Source organism: Carettochelys insculpta, chromosome 16 (genome assembly GCF_033958435.1).
Source record: "Carettochelys insculpta isolate YL-2023 chromosome 16, ASM3395843v1, whole genome shotgun sequence".
Taxonomy (NCBI): domain Eukaryota; kingdom Metazoa; phylum Chordata; order Testudines; family Carettochelyidae; genus Carettochelys; species Carettochelys insculpta.
In genome coordinates, this window is record NC_134152.1 from 414131 (window position 1) to 434774 (window position 20644).

Genomic DNA, 20644 nt, shown 5'->3' on the forward strand with positions numbered 1-20644 from the left:
CGTGCACAGCGTCAATAGCGTTGCGACCAATAGGCAGCAGAGCCCTGGCTTTTCATGCCGCTCAGTGAACTAATTTTTGGCTCCGCCCCGACGTTGCTGACTGATGTTCCTTTCATCCAATGGCCTTTGTGTTTGTCACCTGTCACGTGATATATCTGTAAGTACCTCCGCTTTTGCCCTGGAAACTTTCCTCCAATGATGAGGCACTTTGTCAACTGACAACTCACGTAACAAGTGGTACGAGAAATTAATGATTTGTCCCGCCCCCTAAGCTGTGAAGGACGGGGGGAAGGCCCAACTGAGAACACCGGCTGAGGTGAGATTCTCCCCCCCCCCGTCTCCGAAGGAAGCCGGAGCCAATTGGCGCGGAAGGGGCGGGGTGAAGAGTGGATTGTTTGGATCTTGGGAGGGGAAAAGTAGGTCAGAGGGAGAGTGAGGGTGGACTGGTTCGGGCTGGGGGTAGTCACAGTGAGCAGGTACCTTCTGGTGCGGGGTAAGTTGCGCCCTCTCCGTGGGCGGGGAATGAGCTTGTGGCGTCTCGAGGGACGGTGGGGGATGAGGCTGCGGCCTGACCCAGGGGTGGGGAAAGAGGCTGCGGCCTGCCCCTGTCTCGTGAGGCGCTGGGGATGGGGCTGTGACCTCCCCCGTGTGTGTGGCGGGGAACGGGATATGCGAGGGCGGGTGCGCCTGTTGCCTGTTCCGGGGCCGGTGGATCTGTGCTCTGTTGAGGGGTTACTGTCTGCCAGACGAAGAATAAATCTGTGATTGTGTGTGTTGAGGGAACGGGTGTGGATCAGTGGCCTGTGGGTGCCTTAGAACCTGCTGCCTTTTGTGGGCTTAGTTCTCCTCTTTTGGTGATGGTAGACCCCTATTTTGCTCGCTAACCACCCTCCTTCCTGTCTTCTAGCATAGACAGGGATCGTTCTAGTCGGGACTCAGTCCCTGGCTCTCTGAGCACTGCTGGGTTTGTCTGGGTGTTAGCTGTGTTTTCTGGCCAGGCTGGTCTGCCTATGAATAAGGGAATGGGTCGTGTGTGAAACTCGTCTGGTTCAAGTCATTTCTGCCAGTCTTGAGCCAATCTGTATTGATGGTCTCTGTATCCTCACTGAAAGATTGACATGCTGCCTTGGATACCATGAATCTGAATCTGGCGTAACACGTTACAAAGTACAGAATTGCTGCCTTTTGTGCTAGTCTGTACTGGAGGATTCTAGGCAAAGTCACTCTTAAAAACCTGAAGGCTTGAGTGTTCATTGCACTTTTCGTTCTACTGTTGTGCCTCATGTATTCTGCAGTTGGGCCCCTGGTCATCGTGTCTACCTTGTTTGCATTCTGAGAGAACAGTATCCCTGTAACTAGTTGAAAGGAGTCTTTGGTATTGAGCTGCTCTTTCTTCCTTTGTGTTTCTGCACATTTGGGCAACTTTCTCAGCTGTTTTGCATCCTGGCTTTGATCTTTGCCCTCACTGCATGTTAGTTGTGATTTGAACATAGCTCTTGTAGTTGTTCAGGCTGCTCCTTTCTTTATCCCACACTGACCTTGCAGCAGCCTCACTTACTCTTCTAATCACGAAGCTCAGTTACTCTAACTCCTTCCTTACAGGATAGCTCTGTCACCTACGTGCTGAGGAGATTATAGAAGTTAACATTTGCTCAGAGCAGCAAGTAAATTATCATTGATCATTCTTTGTTAGCTGCTGCCAATTAAGCATCTCATAGACCTGAAACTAGCACTGCTGGGCTTTGGCATGTTGTGTGCAGTCTAGACTTCCTTGGACCTTGTACTGCCTGAAGTATCTGTGATCATGCGCCTCTGATTCGTGGCGATCCTACTGTCGGGTCCATGTGTGAATGTGGCTCTCTAAACCTTTCTTCCTCCCCCATGGATGACTGAGTATAGACATATTTGAGTCTATCAAAACAAAAAAGCAGTTCAGTAGCACTTTAAAGACTAACACAATAATTTATTAGGTGATGAGCTTTCATGGGACAGACCCACTTCTTCAGATCTTCTTCTTGAGTCTATATTAACCTTTATCTCTCTCATGAGATTGACGCTTCTCAGAAGCAAGAGAAAACAGGCAAAGTGTTTTTATTTCTCTTGTTATGACTGTAGGGTTTAATGCCTTATGCAGTGACTGAAAATATGTTTTATTGACCAGTATCTTTACAAATACTGCAAGTACATCTTTATCCTTCCCTGTGAAGTATCTTGCCACTCTAATAAGGTTATGTACCTCCTTGGGATCTCGTGCCTCCAAGATTCTCCATCATGCATGGATTAAATCCAAGTCTGTAGGTTACTGGCCCTTTAGCCTTACCCTAGTATCTCTGTTCTCCTTCCCACAGGCTTTGCTTTCAGATAGGATTAACATCTGATGAGCAAAATCAGGCCAGCTCTTTCTGTGTCAAGCTGATGCTTTAGTTTATTATCAGCTCGGGCATCATTAATTTTTTCCATTCTTCCCTGGGGATCTCTGATTTGCCTGTGTTGTAGCAATAATTAAACATCTTGGAATTCTGCTGATATGTAATCTGGATGCAGGTTTTCCATTCATCTATTTAGGGCCCAATCGTGTTCCCATTGAACCACTGGCAAAACTTCTTGAACTCATCAGCAACAGGGTCTTCAATTGTTGCTCACTGATTGAGACTTACTTTTCCTTCCCCATTACAAGTTAGAGCCCATTATAATTTATGGACGGAAGGGAGAATGGTTTTCAAGTCTTAGCTGAGGAGTAAAGGCTAAGTAGCTTAACAAAAGGTAGGCTTTGTGTGACTTGTACTTCCTGCTGCCTGCAGTCTCTCTGTGCTAGTAGATCATATTTGGACATGGAGACACTCCTCTCCCCTCCCCCGCCCCCTGCCAAAGGTACGGAATTGGGAATTATTCTAGAAGTACAGACTGACTCAATCTCAATTTCTGTGCCCCCCCACCCCACAGCACATGTTGTTCTGTGTCCCTTTCTAAGAGTTTTTTTTTTTTTTTTTTTTCCCCCTAGGGTTTTCTGTAATATTAACAGAAGTGTGTGGGGAACACCTCAAAAAGCCCTCTCTCTTGTCCAGCTCTGCTTCCCCTGATTGGGAAATCCTGGGTAAGAGTAAGTCTAGCAAAGTCAATATATGTCAAATAAATGCAGACTCTTCACCCCAAGGGAAGGAAACCAGTTTGAAGCGAATCACCTCTTTTGACTCTTAAGAACCCCATGTTCCGGAAACATGACCACAAGGACTGCTGTCTTGATTATCTTAATCCAGTAGCTGAGACAGAGTAAGGATTATGTAATATATCCAGGATCCAACCCATGTCAAACTGCACCTATCGTGTTAAGGAGCCAGGTGAGTTTCTGGACATTAGGGATGTGTTCGTGCAAGAGATACTAGGAAACAAATAGTGCATCTGCTAACATTTAGTGTATTACTGCAGCCCCATTACAGTCATTCAGTTAGTGACAAAGATGTCCTCTTTTGACATATCAGGGCTGACAGGAGAAGTTACAACCACCAGCCAAGTGCAGAGGAAAAGAATTGCAGCAGCTGCTGCCAAGAGTCCACTAAGATTATATAGATAGTTGAAGTAATTATTGATAATGAGACAACCCCTTCTGTTGAGGGAAACATTCACCCCAACCCCGGAGCACTAAAAATGTACTATGTTGTTTCCTCTGAATTCTCCCGCTCCATTTTTTTCCCCCACTCTTACCGGTCTTGTTCCAATTAAGCTTTGGCCAGTTTTCCCATCTATAAGCCCAGTTTTGGCTAGAACATAGGAAAGCAGAACTGCACAATCCAGGTCTGTAAAGTGGAGACTTCCACAGCACAGCTAGATGCTTATTGCATCAGTGGAGGGCTTTTTTCTTTGACTGATTCAATTCTCTACAGCTGGGTCAACAAAAGAATTCTTCCATTGACCTAGCTGCATCTATTGCACAGGGTACAAAATTTCTCACAGATCTGACATAGCTAGGTTGATGTAATTAAGTGTAGATCTGGCCTTAGAACTTGATGGTACTAAATTTTGTCTTCACTAACAGAGTAACATACAGATTGAACTGGTGAACTATACGATTAGTATTCTTTGGAGCCTTCATGAGGACCCTTAGGCTATGCCCACACTATAGGAGTCCTTTGAAATTAGTCTTTTTGGAAGAAATGTTCTGAAAAAAACTTCTTTTGAAAGATCACGGCCACACACAAAAAGCAGATTGAAATATCCACTCTTTCGAAAGACAGCAGCCATGCAACCTTGGCTGCTCTTTAGAAAGGACAGGGCAGGAAACAATGCAGATGGGGTTGCATGGCTTGCAAGCCCTTCTGGGATCTCTGGCCACTCCCAAACAGCTGCTCCTTGCACAGGCTGAGGCCTGCTGAGCTGACCAAAGTGAAGCAGAGACAGTGCAGGGACCACAAGCTACTAGGTTACAGACATGGACCCATAGTGGCTCCAGGACTGCATCCATGCCCCGGTCAGGCTGCTGGCCACAGTCATTGTGGCTGCCCTCTAACTCCTCTGAGACAGACCTCTGACCAGGGCCCTGGGCGACCAGGCACCTCTGGAACTACCCAGCCAGCTCTGGCTGGTGATGGGCAAGTGGGATGACATGCAGTGGCTCCAGAATTTCCACATTTGGAAGGAGACATTCTGGGATCTCCGCATATGGCTTGCCCCTGCCTACTGACACCAGGACACCCACATGTGGCCTGCCCTGCCCATCAAGAAGCACATAGCCATTGCCGTGTGGAATCTGGAGACCCCAGACAGCTGTAGCTCCACGGGGCAGCAGTTTGGGGTGGAGGAGGTAAGGCACACTCTACTTGCAGACCCAGCATGGGGAGGTGGGTGGGGAGAAGGCACTCTTGGGCAAGGGGCGACCCCCTTGAGGGCTGGAGGAGGAGGTGGGGGGGCTATCCTGGGGGTCTGACCCCCCCACCCCCACATAGGCCCACTGCTGGAGGGGCAGCTTTGCAGTGGCGGGGGAGGGCTGGAGGGCTTGGGTGTGCGGGAGTCCGCTGGGGCCAAGGGCACCCCTTTATGCATTCACAAATGTGTTCACTCTTCATCTCCTGCAGGTTGTGAGGGTGATCCATGTGCTGCTGCTCCAAAGGGTTGTCCACATTGGGGGCCTGGACAGAGCCATTGCTGGGTTTGCCACCCTCAGTTTCCCATGCTGCTTTGGCACCATTGATGGCACACTATCTGTACCTTGCACCACAGTGCAGTCCACTATATTAACAGGAAGGTCTACCACTCTGTCATGTTGCAGGCCCTGGTGGACCATAGGGGGTGGTTCATGGACATCTATGTGTGCTGGTCGGGCTGTGCCCACAACATACGGGTCTTCTGCAACTCCAGCCCCTGCTGGAGGATGGAGGTGGAGACCTACATCCTTCCCCACCAGCGGGAGCCCCCAGTCAGGGACATCACCATGCCCTTGTGCATGGTGGGGGATGTGGCCTATCCCATGCAGCCCTGGCTCATGCAGCTGTACACAAGCCACAGGGACCACACTCAAGCCCTGTTCAAGAGCCGCCTTGGTGAGGAATGCTGCTTGAAGGTGTCGTTCAGGTGCCTCCTCGCTTGCCTGGATGTCGGGGTGCACGATGTCCCCCAGGTTATGGGGGTGTGCTGTGCCCTGCACAACATTGTCGGGGGCAGAAGAAGGAGACCTTCCTCCTGGGGTGGTTGTCCAAGGCTGGCCCTGGGTATGAACAGCTGGCCATGGCCCCCAACCACCTAGCCCACCAGGACAGGCTGTGGATCTGGGAGGATCTGTAGGAGAGCTTTGCTCACAGGCCCCAGGAACCCTCCCTCGGGTACCCCCTGCAGCCCCCACCCCTCACTGTTGTCCCACCATGACCCCTCTCACCCATCTTCCCCTCACCCCACCCGCCCCCACAATAATGAGGGATACAGAGATGATTTGGGGGGGGCGGGGAATAAACAGTTTATTTAACCAAATTAAACCTTTTGAAACATAAAAATAAGCTGTCAGCTATTTATGGGGGGTGGCACCTCAACTTGGAAAGGGGTGTGTGGGGGCCTTAATCCTCTGAGGGGGTGGGGGGGCTGCAAGCCACAGCAACCATGGGAGCTCCTACTGCCCTGGGTCTGGGTTCCCTGTTGGGGCTAGAAGCACAGGGAGGCAGGGCTGTGGGAGGGGTGCAGCAGGCTCAGGCTCAGTGGAGGCGAGAAGGAGGGGATTGGTGGGTGGTGGGGTACTGGGGGCCAAAGCCCACCATGGCTATGATCTCCAGGCAAAGTCCAGCATGAGGGCCAGGGGAGCTCAGGTGGGAGCACAGGCAGCTGGGGTGGGTCGGCAGGGGCAGGAGGCTGGGCTGGCTGCTCCCTTAAGGCCCCACTGATAGTGTGCAGGTTGCCCATTGGACTACTTGGCCAGTTCGTCTTGGCGTTGGCATCATCATGAGCGTGGTGATGTGGTCTCCAGGCACAGGCCCATCCGAGCAATGGTGGTGGGGGTGCACTAGCCTTCCCCTTGGCTGGTCCTGGGCTTCCCAGCCTGGTGAGCTGGACAGGGCTGGCCAGCCTTGGAGGTGAGGTGGTACTTGCTCAGCCCTTGGACAGCTTAGCTCTAAGTATGGAAAGGGGAAGAGATGGTACATCAGTCCCACTCCCCAGCCCTGAGGTCCAAGGGGCAGGGATGTCCCAGGAGCAGTGGCATGTATGCTGTGCATGGCACTGCACGTGGACTCTGCAGTGCATCAGGGATGAGGCAGACCATTGTGGGTCCCCTCCATCTCATGCCCCCACTGCTGGAATGGGCTAGCAGCCAAGGGGGCCCTCTGGCCACAGGAGGGTCCCTGCAAGTGTGGCAGATGAGCTGAGCACAGCCTGGCCATTCCTGCCGCTTCTCGCCACACTGTCAGTTGGCCTATGGCGCTGTCCACAGGAGCAGGTGCTGACTGTCACCTGCTGGCATGCTGAGGGTGCACGCCTCCATGGTGTGTTTAGGGTCAGGCCATTGCCTGTGTGGCTGCCTGCTTTGGGCTATGGCAGGGGCGACCTGCCCCCTGTTGGCTCTGTGATGTGCTGTACGCTTACCAGAGGGTCCCTCAAAGATGTCTGGGATGTCTTGCTTTAGGTCTCCTGGCTCAACGAGCTCAAGGGCATGGCTACAATGAGGGTCCCATTGGTCGACTTTTCATCTGATTGGGCCTCTGTGGTCCGCTCCAGTGTGGTGGTCTGGCTGGATGGTCCTCTGGCCTAGCTCCTCCTCCAGCACCACAGGGGGTTCCTCAGACACCATGCCCAGTGTGGTTGGGGGCAGGGGAGGAAGCTGTCCTCTCCCAGGAGGAGGCCATGCAGCTTGTGGTAAAAGGGGCAGATGGTCTGTTCTGCCCCTGACAGCCTGGCTGCGTCCCTGGCCTGGACATACTCCTAGTGCGGCTCCTTTACCTTGGAACACACCTGCTCCAAGGTCCAGGAGGGGAGTCCACGGGCTGGTGGCCAGCTGCACATAGCCAGGGGCATTCTGCCTCTTGCCTTTAGTCACCCTGTGGAGTCTTTATCCTGCCACAGGCCCAGCAGTCCCTGAGTTCTAGCTCCGTCTAGGAGGGGGTCCCCCTTTTGGTGCCCTAGGTGGGTTCTTGGGACTGCTCAGCTGGCTCCTTTGGGGGGGGTGGCCTCTGGGAGTCGTGGGGTGTTTGGCTGTCCATCACTCTTGATTGTGTGCTGCAGGGATGGGTGTGAGGGCGTGAGGACACTCAGTTTGTCTCCCTGCTGCCTCCAAGCTCTCAGCTTCCTGCCAAGGTGTCCAGACACAGAGCATAGAGCTCCAATAGTGCTGGCCAGGGTGTCTACGAGCTCCAGCTGGCGGGCACCATGGAGGACGACTATCTTGAAAGAAGGGGACCCTGCAGGGTCTTCACACATGGGTGGGTTTTTTGTGGTGTTGTTTGAAAGATTCCTTCAAAAAAAGGCACTTCATCCTCATGCAGGAGTGGAAAAGAGCCACTGTAAAAAGTGCTGTTATTTTGATTTAATAATGAAAGAACACATTTTGTGTGTACATGCCCCAAGATTTTTTTTTTTGAAAAAGGTCCAGCTCTTTTAAAAAAACTCACTAGTGTAGGTGTAGCCTTAGAGTGGAGGAGCAATCTCTGTCCACTTAGGCAACTGGAGCCTGTCAATCCTTAGAGATTGATAGTATCAAAGGCTCCTGGAGAATTTATAATTGTCCTGGGCATTTGCTCTCTATCCATTGCTAAAAGAAAATGATTTGCTAGGAAGCTATTGGGTTCATTAACCAGGTCTCAAATCTATTGAGAAGTGTAAGGAAACAGATCCTCATTACTGGTAAGGCTGTACTGGCTCTTTCTCGTCAATGGTCTCTTGCCCCATCTCCCCAAATGTACATAACTTTGTATCTTGTGCTGTTTCACAGTTTACTGCTGTGATCTATGCACATGTTCTAGCAGAAGTTTAGAGATTAACAGGGATTGGTACTTACACTTAGAACTGATTCTCAGGTATAAAATATTGACCTCAGCCTCCCATCCCATTTAGCACTCTGGCCACAGATTCCAAATCTATCTGAGCTGCTCCAAAATCAGGTGTAACTGGAAAGAATAGGAACCTGATAGCATACTATAAGGGTGTGCTGTGGCAGTGCTGATACGTGATTCATTACATCAAGAACTTTTCGTTCCTGCTGTAGGAACAAAATGAGGACTCAGAGCATCTGTATTCCAGAAGGGATGGGATGGGAATTGCCTTCCACATTCATAGGATTGGAATGGACTTTGGAAGATCATCTGGTCCAGTTCCTGCACTCATGGCAAGACTAAATATTATCTAGACCAACAGTTTTCAGTTCCTTCAGTGTTAGAGTGCTCTGTACCAAAATTGAGCCTCCCACGGGGAGGTAGAAATGGGTCATAGGGAAGAAGAGAAAATCATATGAAACTGATGTGTTGCGTAAAATGTGGGTAAATACCACTTATTTTTCTTGACTCCTTTCAGCAGTAGTAGGCATCCTTCAGTCTGCATAGACTATGGATCACGCCCTTTATAGTTTCAATTGAGGACTTCATTTACAGTGTCTACTGTGACTATGAAGACCCACACGAGAGTGACAGTCCTTGCTGCATTTGCAGATGTGGTGGGTGTCTGGCAAGTCCTTAGTGTGCTTTCTGTGTGCTTGCTTCTCCTCTGCTAGCTGTCTGAGCCTCATCTCGCCCTTCTGACGGCCCTTGTGTAACCCCTGCCTCCATCTGCCGCAGTCGTCTGCTAGTTCTTCTCAGTTGTCCAGCTCGATGTCTACCTCTCTGAGGTCTCTCTTGCAGACATCTTTGTAGCGCAACTGGAGGCGTCCGGGAGGTCTTTTGCCAGAGGCTAGCTCACCATACAGGATGTCTTTTGGAATCCTTCCATCATTCATCCTGTGGACGTGGCCAAGCCAGCGGAGTTGATGCTGCCTGAGGAGGGTGTGAATGGTTGGGATTCCAGCTTGCTTGAGGATGGCGGTGTTGGTCACTCTGTCCTTCCATGATATTTCAAGGATGCGCCTGAGTCAGCACAAGTGGAAGACATTCAGCCTCTTTTCCTGGCGGGCATACAGGGTCCAAGTCTCGCTGCCATAAAGGAGGGTGCTGAGGATGCAGGCTCTGTAAACTTGCATTTTGGTGTGAGTGTACAGCTTGTTGTTATTCCACACTCTCTTGCTGAGTCTGGACGGAGTTGTGGCCGCTTTTCCGATCTTCCTATTTAGCTCAGTGTCTCTAACTCAAAACTGATGAGCCTCTGGAAGTACAGGCAAACACCTCATCCACCTATCTGTTAGAGACTGAGAGGGATCTTTCTCTTAGCATTGGGGGATGGGGGCAGATGGTAAGTGATCAAGTGGCAGGCTTTAAGCCATTGCCTTTTTATTTCATTAGCAAAAGAGAGCTACATAGGCCAGGAGACTTCCTGACAGTTGGCCTGTTTGGCACAAGGAGATGTAAAGGAGCCTAGCTTTTTTTTCAGAGCTAGAGGGTTTGTACATGAGTTGAGGGTATGGTTGGAAGAGTTGTAGAACCCCATGGAAAGATCTGAGGAAGGAGAGCGTGGGTTTGTGTGTATGTGAGAGAGACAGACCAAAGGGACATTCTAAGAGGAAAATAAGAGCATTGAGCAACAGCAAGAGTTGGCTTTTCTGTTTCCTGATGTGAGATTTTGCTGCAATGGTTAGAAACTTGTTCTGTTCTGTTAGGGGGAAATAGAACCTCCCCAAACCTGATCTCTGAGATGGAGCTGGCTAAGATTAAAAAAAAATTAAGAAGCTGTTCACTTCCTTCTACTGTTCTTGAGGCAAGTTGATGAAAAGATTTTTGTTCCTGCACGGTAAGAAGTTTGTCTCCCTGCCATACCCCTCCAACAGCATAGAGCAAAGTGTGTTTTGAAGTGGCTCTGATCTGCTTACTATGAGAACCAAAGCCATTATGGTCAGTCAAAGATGGACAGGTGCACACACATCACCTTTTGTAGTGACTGTAGAGCCAAAAGGCAATGCTTTAGACTGCTATGATTTGGACAGTTTAGCATCATTACTTAGTTATACATGATGGGAGCCTGCATATGCCATTTATTGTTAATTTTTCATCTCTGTTCAGGGTAAAGGTGGGGGAATTACATGGTTTGTGCAGTAGCAATTCTCCCTTAAGTGCCAGTGCAGGATGGCACTGTCTCCCATTTGTGCTCCAGAGTGTTTCTGGTAAGCCATCTCAATGCGCTGAGCTCAGAGTGAATAGATCCTGGTATTTCTTAGACAATTTGGGCTTGGAGCTCTGCAGAGGTGGTAAGTTTTTTTTGCTTCTGTAGATTTATACTTGTATTGCTTAACAGCAACACCAGCCAGCCAATCGCATGTAGCTTTGTCCAAGCTGTGAAAGATGTGCGCCACAGAGGAGTTTGAGAGACTTGGTTCCGTAAGGCCATGGTGAAGACCTCAGTTTAACCTGACCCTAGCTATCCCAAATCTATTCACAAGGTGGCCAGGAAAGTGGGGAGAGCCTGACAGCTGTAAGGAGCTGGGAGAACTTATCACTGGAAGGAAGCAGTGTTCAAATAGATCCTTGTCAGCTGACTCTGCATCTCTGAGTAATCTTATTTTCTTCCCATGCTATTTGCAGATTATCTGTCTCAAAACACCATGGCACGCCGCACACGCAACAGCAGGGCCTGGCACTTTGTCCTGAGTGGAATACGCCGGGATGCAGATGCACGGGCAGTAGCTTTGACCTCTGGATCCCATGGGTGGAGCTACGACTCTGATGGGCAGGTAGGTTAGAATATTAAAGCTTCCAAAGCTAAAACAGGCTTTATTTTAAATTCCCGTTAAGGAAAACTTTCCTCCTCCCAGCATTCAGGTGACTAGTGGCTTGAAAGCAAGCTGCACAGTGTGGGGGATAACATGCACAATAGCCCACATTCAAACAAGAGGCCAGTAGCTTAAGCTTATAGGGCTTCTAAATGGATGCAAATTACTTTCTTCTCCAGGTGTATGTTATGAGAATTTGAACTTACAAACAATTCCCTGCCTGAATTTAGCTTATTGGGTATAAATTGACCTAGAAGAGCTGGAAAGTGGGAGTCAACCATGAAAGAATGGATAAATTTAAAATAGCTACTCACCTCTGTCAGCTTGCTTTTCCCCTATTCCTAGAATCCAGGCTAAACTCACTTGCAAGGTACAAATTGGTATGAGTCAGACACTCAATTGGTCTCAAATTCAAAGGCAAAATGTATAATCACTTTTTCCCTTTGGTCATTAGCCTAGCTTAATGTTTCTGTACTGGTAATGTTCTCTGTACATTTTTATAAGCTAACTTTTGTGCAGAGGGAAAGAAAATAAAGGGCAGAAATGTACCTGTTTTGATGTTCAGGCTAACATCTAGAAAATCTACATAGGAGAAGAGAGACCTGGGATGAACTATGCACAGATGAGCCAGAGTCACACAAAATCCAAGTGTCCTTGTTGCCCTTAACTATGACATTGCCTAGACAATGAAGCAGGAATGCATGGGGAACAATGAGCTCATTATCTAACACCAGTCTAAATCGAGAGCAATTTACTGAAGTCATTTGAGATTAGATTGTGGCCCTGCACTTTGTGTTGTTTACAAATACTGTGTAACAGAAATTGGTTTAGGGTCAGCAGTTCTCAATCTGGGGGCCATTTGTGGCCCAGTTGGCACATGACTGCTTCCCGCTGTGCACTAAAGGCTACTGGGCCAGTGTGGCAGGATGGGGCCCTGCTGGCTTGCCCCACACCACTACAAGGGATGGGATTGTTACCCAAACCTACACAGTAGGGTTCAGAGTTGTTGCTGTCCAGCTTTACACCACCCACCCTCTGCTTGTGGCTCCACTCTCTGGAGGGGGCTTTGGGTGGAAAGTGCTGGAGTCTTGGAGTGCAGGGGTCCATCAGGGAGAGTAGGTGGTGGCATGCTGTGTTTCTTAATCTGAGACCCAGGTAACCCATTCTGATGTTGAGAACCCCTAGTTTATGTTCAGCTACTTGATATGCTGGTACATAGGGTTAGTTATGTTTAGGTGGTACTGAAGCTAAATGTTTTCTATACCCATACAGCACACAAGTAAAAGCCTTTTAATGAAAGTATCTTAAGTGTGAGGCCTTCCAGTCCTCTGTCTGCTAGGACAGAGGCATACATGGGATGCCACCCTTTCTTGACACCACCATTCCCTCACTCCTGAAATGCACTCTACTTTTTTTCCACCCTTGCTTGCTGTACTACTGTTGGTATCGTCCAGGCCCCTTTCTCCATGTCAGTACCTCAGCTGCCCATCCTTGCTCTCGCTACCCTGTGTCTGTACTTTTTTCCACTTCTGTATTTTTCTCCTTTTAGCTTCAAACATTCCTAAATAGGATAAGTGGTGTAAAATCAAGAACTTGAATGCTGCGTGCTTGTTGTTCTGCTTTACTTTGCTTGAACTTTGCATTCTTCCCTATCCACTCATTCATGTAAACATTTTTGAGCATGTGTCTCCTGGGACCTTTGAATATTATTCATATACAAGGAGTGTCAAGCCTTGGTTTTGTAAAGCAGTGCTGGAGCTATGGGATGGCCCTCAAACTTTAGCTTTCTGATGGTATTCCTCTACTTTTCTGTGGCAGCACAGTGACTCTGACTCTGAGACAGAGTTTCCTTCCCTTTCACCATCCATTCCCAGCGCCATCCCTGTAACGGGAGAATCCTACTGCAACTGTGAGAACCAAAATGAGATTCCTTACTGCTCCAGTCTGCACACCATCCATCGGGTCAAGGACTGTCAGTGTGGTGAAGATGATGAGTGTAAGGAAGCATCTCAAACTGCTCTTGCTATTTCTCTGGGGGGTTTGAACTATGCTAGTTTTTCCTTTGCCTGTATGTTTCAGGATTTCCTGTTATGCAGATAGTGGTGCTGCCTGCTCATCTGTACAGAATGGGGTGGGGGTGAGGGATCACCCCTTCATTCGTAATGGGGAAAATACAACCTGTATTACTTTTGGAGGTGGTGCTGTTTGTTCTGATGACTACCCCATTGGAAAATGGCAAGATAAACACTATAATAAATTTGGTGTGATTCACAGGCTAAACTCTGAATGTTGTCCACCAGATCTCATCTGTGGGGACCCAGTTTAAAATCCATCTCAGGTCATGAGTCCTCATGTTTGCATCCCAGAGCATGTCTACAATACCCCATCAAGAACTTCTGGGGTGTGAATGGCAGTGCATACCAGCATGCTGTGCTGTGGAACTCCTTACCAGAGGATGCTGTGAAGGCCAGGACTCTAACAGAGTTTAAAAAAGAGCTCGATAAATATTTGGAGGTTAGGTCCATAGATGGCTATTAGCAAGGGGTAAGGTATGGTGCCTAGCCTTTTGTCAAAGGTGGGAGATGGATGGCAGGAGACAAATGGCTTGATCATTGTCTTCAGTTCACCACCTCTGGGGCACCTGGCATTGGCTACTGTCGGCAGACAGGATATTGGGCTAGATGGACCTTTGGTCTGACCCAGTATGGCTGTTCCTATGTTCATTACAATTCAGTACAACTAGCAAATTGGTCAGGCAGTAAGGAGGATGGCAAATCAGGCCTGCTGTGCATTAAGATAACTAGATAAAATCTGGACCTGGCCCATTGGTGGGAGTTTTCATTTTTCAGGAATAAGAAGCCTGCCCTCTGCCTGTGCTTTTGTGAGTCTAAAGAGAATTAAAATGGGATTCTCCAAAATTCACGGAAGCGCTAGAAGTGCCTTAAATTCATTCTGCCGAATTAGACATTAGCCTTTTTCCTGCCCATCTTTCAGGGTGACACTGCAGTGACTTTTGGGCTACATCTACGCTGAAACATAACTTCAAAATGGCCATTTCGAAGATTACTAATGAGGTGCTGAAATGTATATTCATTGTCTCATTAACGTGCCGCTGGCCCACGGGTCATCGAAGTTGCCGCGCGGCTCATCCAGATGGACCCCGCCAACTTCGAAATCCCCTTATTCCTAGCAGCAGATGGGAATAAGGGGATTTCGAAGTTGGCGGGGTCCTTTTGAAAAGGAGCCCCATCTGGACAAGCCGCGTGGCAGCGAAAGGCGGCAATTGTGATGAGCCGTGGCCAGCGGCACGCTAATGAGGTGCTGAATATGTATTTCAGCACCTCATTGGTAATCTTCAAAATGGCCATTTGCATGGCCATTTTGAAGTTTTGTTTCTGTGTAGACATGGCCTTGTTGTTTATAATAGACATAGTAATGTTGCTTTAATGTTTCTTTCATGGCCTGGCTTCCACTCCAACTGCACATGCTAACTGACATCAGTTATTTATGGACTTGTGTTAGATAGCTGCAGTTGCAGGTCAAACTGCTTGCACATCTGAGCTTTGATGTTACCCAAAAATGACAACCCTCTCTGATGGTGCCAGACATTATTAAGGATGGACCATGCTGATGTGACATCTCCAGCCAGAATACAGCAAGAAAGTCTGTGGTATTAACAAGCTGACTGTTCAACTAACCCAGCCTGCTACTTAGGCTACAAAAATCTTAAAGATCCTTAACTGTTAAGTTTCTGGATTAGAGTGATCTCTGTTAGCCCTACTCCTAAAGATGTTGTCATATTTGTGAACAGACTTTGAATGGGTGTGGGATGACATGAACAAATCCACTGCAACACTCCTGACCTGTGACAACCGCAAAGTGAACTTTCATATGGAGTACAGCTGTGGCACTGCTGCTATCCGTGGGAATAAGGAGCTGGCAGAGGGGCAGCACTTCTGGGAGATCAAGATGACCTCTCCAGTCTACGGCACCGACATGGTATGTTGAGCCAAGTTGTTTAGGAATAAGCAGGTGCACAGACAGAGACAAGTTTTTTTTTTGTTAACAGTACAGTGACCACAGACCTTACTAATAGCTCTCAAAGTACTTTACAAAAACTGGAATTGTGTGTATAATGACTTTTGTTATGTGGTATATCACCTCCATATTAGCAACGAAGGGTCCTGTGGCACCTTGTAGACTAACAGAAAAGTTTAGAGCATGAGCTTTCGTGAGTTAACTCACTTCTTCAGATGCTGGTCCAGTATCTGAAGAAGTGAGTTAACTCACGAAAGCTCATGCTCTAAACTTTTCTGTTAGTCTATAAGGTGCCACAGGACCCTTCGTTGCTGTTACAGATCCAGACTAACACGGCTACCCCTCTGATACACCGCCATATTGGTGCACATAATGAAAGTCATTCTGCACGCAGACATGACAAATGAGCAAGAACCCTGGTGAAGATCTAAGTATGATAGAACAGAGAGATGGGGCTCTGTGTTACAGTGCTTGGGATGATAGAAATGCCTGCCTGTCCAGCCAAAGATGTATGGTTGTCTGACTGGTTCCTAAATTGTGATGAGTGCTGTAGCATCAGTGGAGAATCAGCTAACAGTCACCACTTTTACTTTCTGCTTTGGCATTCTAATGCTTGTTTTTTGTTGCGACCATCTCCTGCTTTGCATGCATCATTCAGAGAAATAGTAAACTATAAATCAGGACTAAACCTGTAACTTGCCCAGAGATTCTGATGGAGCTTATTGGGACATGCTAATACAAGTAGCAGAGGGAGAGACCTAAAGGTACAACTCCTGTATTGCATCTCACTGCTATGCTGTGCTTAAAGCCCTGATTGGTTTCCACAGCAAAAACAAAGACCTTATTTTCTTCTTTGGCATGGGCTACCTCCATCCAGATGGTGGGAATTGGGACTTCAGATGTGAATCTTGACAAGTACCGCCACACATTCTGTAGCTTGCTAGGCAAGGATGAAGACAGCTGGGGACTCTCATACACAGGTAATGCAGGGTAGGGAGGGGGCTGTATCCTCTGGAGTTCATGGGAAAGGTTCATAAATATGAAGAAACCTAATCCTAGCAATTGTGGAAGTACTTCAGGGGTGAGATTAAGACAGAAATGGTCACCTGGGCTGTGAATCTGCTCTGATATTCCCTGATGGACTTGAACTGAAACTGCTGCTCACAGACTCCATTGGTGCGGTGGAGAGAATCCATGCGTATCATCAGTGTTGCTATAGTCCCAGCAGTACGATCTCTGTTGTTTAAAACTCCTTTTTCTACAGTGCAGGAGCACTCTTAGCTAGGTACATAGATTGATCTAGAGGCTCAGATTTGTCCATATCCTACCTCCTCTGTAAATACCAGTATAAACTCTTCTACCCCTCAAAGTGCTTCTGCCTACAGAAGAAATAAAGTTCAATTTTCTGCTGTTCTGTGGTTGGTTAGTTAATGAGAATACCAATAAGGCTCTCTCCCAACAGCATTTGCTCATTTCACTTAGGCTGTCACACAGCAACAAGGCCACAACTTTGCCTTTAATAAATTAGGCCTATACTTGACCATGGGTCTAAAGGCATGAGTTTATTCTACTACCGGCTGTCTCGTGAGCTGCCAGAGACCCTTCATATACTGTGGGATGGAGGGCAGTAAATGGTTGCCATGGGAAAATTATTTTTTTCAACTTATTTATTGAATTACTTACTGCTTCAGTCTACGCCAGGGCTCTGCAACCAAAAGAGCAAGAAAAGCCATTTTTTCACATTCAGATTAAAAAAAAAATCAATACAAGAGCAATAGTGCATGTAACTGAAATAGTCCTAATATCACCTCATACTTTTTGTAAACCCTATTTTAAGAACAGCATACACAATGATTTGTACCAGTTGGAAAGTTTGTTTGTGTTTTTTTTGTTATTGCATCCCTGGACTGGAGAGCAAACAAGGACAGAGAAAACACTGTGCCTAGGCATCGGCTCTCTTAAGCAGGAAGGAGCAATGTTCACATCAACCCTCCACGCCCCTGCACCCCATCTGCAGGCTTTACCCACCTTTTGCCCCAAGCCTGTCCCCTATCCCCAAGCTTTACTTGCAAAACCTCACCCGGCTCCCTCTGCCCCTGCATCCCCAGGCTTAACCTGCCTCAGCCCCAAACTGGCCCCCAGGACTAACCCATCCATGGCACTGGCTTAGTCAGCATTTGGATGCAGCAGCATGGCTGGGCAGTGGGCAGGGTGGCAGAGCCCCCCCAGGGAGTGAGGGCCTCTGACCCCAGAGCCTGCTGCTGCTGGAAGGGTGGGGTGGCCCCCAGCTGGGGTGAGGGGTCTTTGTGCACTGGCAGGGGAGGCTGCAGCTGGCTCCTTGGACTGTGCTGAGAGCACAGGACAGTGAGAACCTATGCAGCCAGCCTGAAAACAGCCCCTTGCCCAAGTTACAGTTGCGAAGGGGCACAATGGAGCTTGCTCCAGCCCTCACAGAACAGCCAGGGAGGGATGGGAGTGCTTGCATGGTGGGGACCCTATGCCTAGCAGCCACCTGCACCTGCTCTGCCACTGATGAAAGAGTGGAACTGGATCTGATTGGTTTAATGGCCAGATCCCTCCTCCTGGCTGTTTAAACCAATTACATTTAGTTCTACTGTTTCATGGTGGTGGAGCAGGGAGCCGCAAGAGGAGTCAGCGGTGGCAGCACCTGGAAGTGCAGATGACTCCTTTAAAGAGCTGCATGCAGGAGCTAAAGAGCTGCAAGTTGCTGACCCCTTGTCTATACAAAGTAGGTAACTAATAGAAGGTAGGATATAGATCTAAGGAGTGTGTGATTACTACTTAATCTTCTGAACATCTGTTTAAGGACTACTCCACCACAAGGGAGATAAAATGAACTTCTCCTCAAGATTTGGCCAAGGCTCCATCATTGGGGTTCATTTGGATACCTGGCATGGAACTCTCACTTTCTTCAAAAACAGGAAATGCATAGGTAAGAGGTGGAGCAGCATGGCCTTCATTCAGCCATCACTACCCTTAAGCACAACAAAGTGATGTCCCAAAATATCCAGGAAGGGAAGGATGTACAAATTAGGAACATTGACTCTTCGGGTGGGACTTCCCTTTGTTACTGCCTGTGGAGTCTCAGTGCCACTGACTATTGGTTAGTGGACTTTCTTGAATGGCAAATAGGGATATTAAATGCATGAAGTAGGAAGCATCTCTCTGAAAGATCTATTCACTCCTTCAACAGCCTGACTTCAAAAATCTCTAAAGATGTTTTTCAGATCCTCATTCATAAGTGTGTAGACTTTGCATTTAGGTAGTGGGGAAGGGTGAAGTGAGAGCATTTTTCTCTTCATCCTACTACTTCCCTGGTTCAGCTCATGAAGACAGTAGCAAACCAGAAGTCCAAAGTGCATGATGTTATTGGGGTTAATTTCCAACAAACCTGATCCTGAATCACTTCACACTAACTGGGCTTATCTCTATGCTAATAGTATTGTTCCTCTGGTCCTCATTCTGATGCCACTGACTGTTTTACCCTGTGTCCCCCTTCTCAGATCTGACACTGCAGAGCTGTCTCCAGTATTCCTGTTCCTCATTCCCTATTCCTGTCCCCATGCTTTAACAAACATGATTCCAATTTTCTCTCCTTACTTCCTGCTTGATGTCCACATATATAGTGAAACTTGCTGCTTAGCTATATCTTAACCAATCATTTTACTGAAATTTTACTAAAAAATCCTAACATTGTAACATAACTCTGACCAATTACATCCCAGCACCTGGTTAAAGCTACACCCAGCAAAATTAATTATATAGAAGACAAACAATTTAAGAACTGGACAGACTACAGCTTAACAGAAAAGCAAAGACCATAAAGACAAAACCATGAATGAGGGTTTCACAACCCTAATTATTGATACGCGAGTTCTTGCCAGGCAGAAATTTATCAAACTAAGCTTTCTTTAAACCTTCTAAGATCTTTCCTTTATCTGGAGGTCTAAGATTGGATTACCTTCTTAACAGCCTAATTTTACTGTATTTCAACTGGACTGGCTTGCATGTGAGGAAGGACTATAAAGTATAGGCCATTACAGGCAGGACTCTAACCAGTGACAGTGCAGATCACAGGGTACCATAGGAACTGTATCTGCAGTACAGGCAATTATCTAATTGTGCTCTTGCCTATGACTAATGCCAGCCTTCTTTATTTTATTTCCTCCCAGGAGTTGCAGCTACCAGACTGCAGAACAAGAAGTTCTACCCCATGGTGTGCTCCACTGCAGCCAAAAGCAGCATGAAGGTGATCCGCTCATGCACTAGCTACACATCTCTCCAGTATCTCTGCTGTTACCGTCTCCGCCAGCTATTGCCGAACTATGTAGATACACTGGAAGTGCTGCCATTGCCTCCAGGACTCAAGCAAGTTCTACACAATAAACTAGGCTGGGTGTTGAGTATGAACTGTAGCATGTTGAAACCTTCTACTTCCTCTTCCTCTTTATCAGGAAGCGACTCAGATAGCTCCTGTACCTCTGATGCAGAGGCGTGCCAAAGGAAGAGGTGCAGGAGGACCTAAGTTATTTTCAGACAAACTGCTGGGGTGGAGGTTTCCTCGCTATCTGAAGATGATCCAAGCCAGGCCACCTCTTAGTGGGGACATCAACTTCTAATCAAGTTTGCAAAGACTTCTACCCTCTTGAAATTTGTAAGCTACAAGCATAAGCCACTTGCACTGAAAACGTATCCCAGCTGAGGAAAGGGAGTTCTTTCAAATAGCCCAGATAATCTGAAGCAAAATATTTTAGATTCATCTCAGAGCCTCTCTGGAGAAAAAGTAGACTGTGTTTCAGCAGAGATGCAAGTTTTTCAGACCAGCTTTATGGCTTCCAAATGTCTTTTTGCAGGCTTTATGATCCAATCCATGACTTCTCTCCCCTCAAAAGACAAAAATCAGTTACCACTCCACCCTTCTCTTAAATGTTATGTGTTGGTTTGATCAACAATGAAGGCATTGGGTCACTGGGAGGTAATATAGAACAACACTGTTGAGAGGAGGGCTCTTAGAATTCTATCTCCATCTTTTTTTACTGTTGTGAACAGACAGTTATTTGATACAGCTGATCTGTGAATAATCTCATTTGAGTCCCATGACTATAATTGCTTTGCATGTTGGCTACTACTATTTCCTGTATCAGACTATTATATGGTAATAAACATACTGTTTACTTTGCCTCATACCTTCACTGGGAGTTAATATATAGATCTCAAAAATATTAAGTATCATAAGGAGTCCAAAGGGACTTTAAACCTCCTGCTTTA

The 20644-nt window shown here is 47.5% G+C and overlaps 1 protein-coding gene across 4 annotated transcripts; it reads left to right on the plus strand.

Annotated features, from left to right (window-relative positions):
• The first annotated feature begins 394 nt into the window (after positions 1 to 394).
• SPSB3 (splA/ryanodine receptor domain and SOCS box containing 3) lies at positions 395 to 20556 on the plus strand. 4 transcript variants are annotated; one of them, XM_075011220.1, is made up of 8 exons: positions 424 to 493; positions 3002 to 3338; positions 11130 to 11278; positions 13136 to 13313; positions 15129 to 15316; positions 16233 to 16335; positions 18183 to 18308; positions 19549 to 20556. In XM_075011220.1, the coding sequence occupies exons 2-8, from the start codon at positions 3305 to 3307 to the stop codon at positions 19899 to 19901; spliced, it is 1131 nt and encodes a 376-aa protein (XP_074867321.1). In that variant the 5' UTR covers positions 424 to 493; positions 3002 to 3304; the 3' UTR covers positions 19902 to 20556. The 4 variants fall into 4 exon arrangements, with proteins under 4 accessions (XP_074867323.1, XP_074867321.1, XP_074867324.1 ...); XM_075011223.1 differs by having other exon boundaries at positions 426 to 493; positions 3002 to 3094; XM_075011222.1 differs by lacking the exon at positions 3002 to 3338 and having other exon boundaries at positions 395 to 493.
• Positions 20557 to 20644: the final 88 nt, after the last annotated feature.